General features: G+C 33.2%; 1 protein-coding gene across 4 annotated transcripts in view; it reads right to left on the minus strand.

The window, feature by feature from the left end:
• The window catches only part of LOC106871828 (mitochondrial uncoupling protein 4), a 39,296-nt gene that overhangs the window by 20,405 nt on the left and 13,877 nt on the right, over positions 1–5,014 (minus strand). For all 4 annotated transcript variants that reach the window (XM_014918532.2, XM_014918530.2, XM_014918534.2 and 1 more), the window contains exon 3: positions 4,606–4,668. In XM_014918532.2, the coding sequence (XP_014774018.1) occupies positions 4,606–4,668 (63 nt within the window). The remainder of the gene's footprint in view (positions 1–4,605; positions 4,669–5,014) is intronic.

The raw sequence follows: 5,014 nt of genomic DNA on the forward strand, positions 1-5,014 counted from the left end.
ACATGTGTATATATATATATACATACATGTGTATATATATATATATATATAGACATACCTATACATACATACATATATATATACTTGTGTATGTATGTATGTCTATATATATATATATATATATGAAAGAGAGTTTGTATTGTGTGTGTGTATGTTCCTTATGCATTACAAACCGATTTTGACGTATGGGGCATCAAAAGATTCAGTAAACTTTTGGCTACTAACTAAACTATATTTTCATTCACATATTTGCATTACAAAAATTTAACATTGTCATTTTTCTTTTAGTCACCTATCATAAACGACATTTTATATCACCACCACAACAACGATGATGTCGTATTTTTCATATGAGAGTGTTCGTGCATTTGTTACCTACATTAAGCCAATGACTGACAAGTATGTGTATATGTGTCTGTCAGTATACATACATTTTTGTGACAACCGACATACACAGGGACAGAGATAGGCTTCAGGTGTGCATTAATGTGTGTGTGTGTGTGTGTGTGTGTTGATTACTTTATGTAACTTTCTCCCACCCAACAGTGAAATGTGCCGATATTGAAAGTTTAGTTGCAGCCTGAAATTTAAACGAACAATGTTCACTTTGAAGTACTACCAACATGAAGATTTGACTGATTTAACACCACACACAATACTCACAAATATATCTGAAGAAAAATTTTATTCTAGTTATAATAACAAATTCGGAAACTTGGTGAAGTAGAAAGCCTCGGTGGCTCTTTCAATATAATTACAGAAATGTTATTCCACTCCTTCTAACCAGTTTCAAGATTATGTTTTTTTAACAGTCCTTGTATTTTTCATCATTGATACTGTGAGTTTCAATGTCACACAACCTTTTTACTGTGTTAGTCAGTATTTATTTTACAGCCTATAACATTACAAAGTTAAAAAATATGTAGTAATTTCAAATTAATTTATATCTTGCTACATACATCCTTCAGCAAATATTTTAAATTAACGTTACAACAGCATCTTCCTTTCTATACACTTGGTTCAGCGTTTGTTTCAAAATTGTAAAATGAATTATTTTTGTTTGAAAAATTGAATTATGCCTTCTAAATTTTCTTGGACTTTCACTTTCTTCACCGTGATATTCAATCATGAATTTTATAACATTTAGTACATGTTCCAAATAAATGTTGACTTTCTGTACTTTGTTACATTGGCGACGCATAGTAACTTTTGTTAAATTGGGGACTTTCCATTTTATTATAGCATAACTATGCTACAGAAAGTATGTTTTGCACTTATATTGACTACATTTCGTTTCACTTGAACTTCGTATGTGTAAATTTTGCTGTTTTTAATATTATCAATTCTATGAGTGTGTTTCTGCGTTCCTTATGTCTATAGTAAACTATAGTAAAGAACATTTTACACTGTTTTAATGAGCCTATATCTAATGAAGTAGCCATCTTGATGGTTGCTGATCCCCACGAAAATCATGATATTCTCATTTATGCTCGAGATAACAACCTTAAATATGTTTCACAGACTCATCCCTCTTATCATGCTCTCTAGTATACTCTTATTCCGTGGGATGGACAAGATGGGTATTATTTCAATATTCCACAGATTGAACCTGCAACAGGATAGCCAATTACAAACAAAAAGATGTCATCAAATGACTTCTATTCTTACCAATTGCTGTTAAGACCAGAACAATCAAATCAATTACACATGTCAAATAAACTATTTTCATTTACATATTTTCGACATTATCTCAACAACCAGCTATAGTTATTTCAAATAATCTTCTCTACAATGACCAGGTTGCATTAGAAAATGAAAATTATTTCACACTTTCAATTTGAACCAAAATCACAAAGTGTTGCATTACGAGAGTGACAATGAGTGAATAATGAAAGTAATGTTTCTCCGAATTAGTCACATCTGTATTATAATAGAGAAACTTGCTTATTATCTATCTACCAAATAAACTATGTTTTTGACTCAACAACTCTTTTGTACAACTAAAATAACCTCAGCAACTACATTGGGTCGCACAATTTTCAGGTCATATTTGGAAAATATTTCAATTTGCTTCCAATGTTTCACTTTCGTCTGATGTTTCACACATGCAAAGAATTCTACTGAGACAAACATTTATGAAAATGTACACAAATATTGTACTAAAATAAGCCACAACCAAATAAATTGTATTAAAAGACATTTATTTTTCTATATGTTATGAGGAAATACAGTCACACACACACACACACTCTCTCTCTTTCACAAACAAAAATAATGTATGCATATGTTTTTGTGGGCGAAGGTAAAGAATACGCACTCCCGGTGTTTAGGGTTAGGGTTACGCCAACAACCGGTGGTGTGCATATTCTTTGCCTCCGCTATGTACATGTGTATAAAAGATAATGTGTGTGTGTGTGTGTGCGTATCTGGAAAACAGGTGAGGGTAGCAAAAAGAAGAGTCTCTAACCATAAAATTTTGCCTCATATAACTCACCATGTAACCCATGCTAGCAGGGAAAATGAACATGTTTTGGTTTCATTTTTAAAACTTCCCACTAATAGGGAAACAGCCAGTCTCGAACACAAAAACAAGGCACTTTTTTTTAAATTTAGACCATTGATCTCCATATCATTCATTCAATAACATACATGATCATTTTTAAGTACCTTGTGATAATAAAAATATCAATTTATAATTGAATATAGAAGCTAAAAGTTTTGAAACAACTGTTCATAGTTACCTTCTTTCTCTTTGATTTTTGAAGAAATATTCACATAAGCAGTGTAACTAACCTCTGTCACAATACATACTTTTTCTTGTTTGTTCCAAACAATGATATCCTGCCTGTTATGTCAGCACTTCGTAGAAATTTTCATAGGAATGTTCCACCAATATTCTCTGTGTTGATATTTATGTATGTATTCGATAAATATATTCTCTATATTTATCCTAGGACAGTCTTTGGGGGAGGGGGCATGTTTCTCTTTTATGTATGTATGTATGTGACTTGGAGTCACGTGTATGCATTTGGTGGCTTGGAGTCACGTGTTTGGTGCCAGCGACATATAAATAAGAATACAAAGCTGGCTCTATACAAATCATTTGTCTTACCATCCCTGTTGTATTCCTGTGAAACTTGGACTTTATTATGAAAGGCATTTTAGACTGTTAGAACAATTCCACCAAAAATGCCTTCATCGCATTTTAAAAATTAAATGGAGTTCTTTTACACCAAACACAGATGTCCTTGCATCTGCAGGCATAACCTCAATTAATGCTATGATTTTGAGGAACCAATTGTAGATGGTGTGGTCATATTGTTCAAATGGCAGATGAATGCATGCCGAAACAGCTGTTTTATGGTGAGCTTGTAAAGGGGAAACACTACAGGCATAAACCTAAAAAAAGGTTTAAGGACAGCATAAGGACTACTATGAAGTCACTGGGAATGGTTCCAGAAGATATAGAAACCCTTGCTTCAGATTGAGTTGGATGACGAACAAAGGTGTGGAGTGGAGTGAAAGCATTTGAAGAGGCCAGGGTAACACAAGTAAGACTCAAAAGAGATCTAAAGAAGAATGTAACGATTGAGAAGGTAAATGACAAAGACCTTTTCGTGTGCACAGTCTGTGACAGGCCATGCCTGTCTTTTGTTGGCCTCAAATTTAATCTGCGAACGCATGGGAAACAAACCTCTACCAACTATTCTGCCTATATGTCTGTGCACACCTTTAAATGCAGTGTAGGCCAGGTTTGCAAATCCAACGGAGGCCTCAAGAGACATTTTAAAATCCACAAAGAGCAGAACTTATCTGCAACTCTTGGTGGTCCAAATCAGGGGTGCAATCTATGTGGGTGTCTTTTCAGAACATTATCTGGTTTAAAAAGCCACATCAGTTGCCATGATGATGCTAAGGTGTAGGTACAGGAGGTGGTCAAACTCTGCATAAGGAGTAGACAATCACCATGTATGTATGTACGTATGTATATTAGGCAATTTGCTATACCAGATATCTTGTATAAGTGTGTGTTGTTTTTATTTAACTCAGCTTTCACAGCATCAATAGGCAGCAAGCTATTACTTAAATAATATACTTAATACAACATCCTGGTTGTTATTTGCTTCAAGCTCTGAGACTTCAGTTTGGGTGATTTAAATCTACAGAATTTATATACATTTCTAATATCCAAAGAGAACTCTTCACTGCAACTTCCCTATATTACATAATATTTTTCTATATTTTTCAATTTTTCAACCTACCACTACTGTTTTTCCTAGCATTCAAACCATGCATTTTCTTTTCATATTTGCTTTCCACATGGTTTTTTTTTCTATAGAATCTTAACTTCCTAGCTTTCTCTCAGTGATACTCTTGGGTGCAATCCATTTGGGCACAAATGATTTGTAAATCATAGAGATAAACTCTCTGAATAAATTATATAACTCTACATTATACAATGCACTGAACATTTAATTGAACATATACGTCTTCATTTTATAATTAAGAATACTTAATGTGTGTGTGTGTGTGTGTGTGTGTGTGCGCATATCAGCCAACTGTAACCCTCAATGTTATATGTAACAACAGAAATATTATGCTTACCTATGTGTCTTACAAGTGCAGGTGTCACTCCTTGCCATAGTTTGTGAAAGCCCTCTTCTTTAGCTGTTGAATTATGAAAATGATATATAATTACATTTCCTATGTACAATCAAGAATTACTGACACTTTATATCAAGTATAACTAATAAAAAAACAACAGTCTAGACAAAAAATGGGTAACTAAAAGTGAATTGCATATGTAAATAACAAATATATCTGTCACCTGCCTGTCTCCCTCCCAGAAGTGTAAGCTATAAAATAAAGACTAATTACAGAACGCATACACATATATATAAACTTATTGTTAATAAAGATTGGGTGTTGGTTGCGTACTGTTACTTAATAAATAAAAAGTGTATTGTAAATAAACGACAGATAAAAAACTGAGTATTACCATTTTGGATGATAA

This window comes from Octopus bimaculoides, chromosome 4, assembly GCF_001194135.2.
Source record: "Octopus bimaculoides isolate UCB-OBI-ISO-001 chromosome 4, ASM119413v2, whole genome shotgun sequence".
Classification (NCBI taxonomy): Eukaryota; Metazoa; Mollusca; class Cephalopoda; order Octopoda; family Octopodidae; genus Octopus; species Octopus bimaculoides.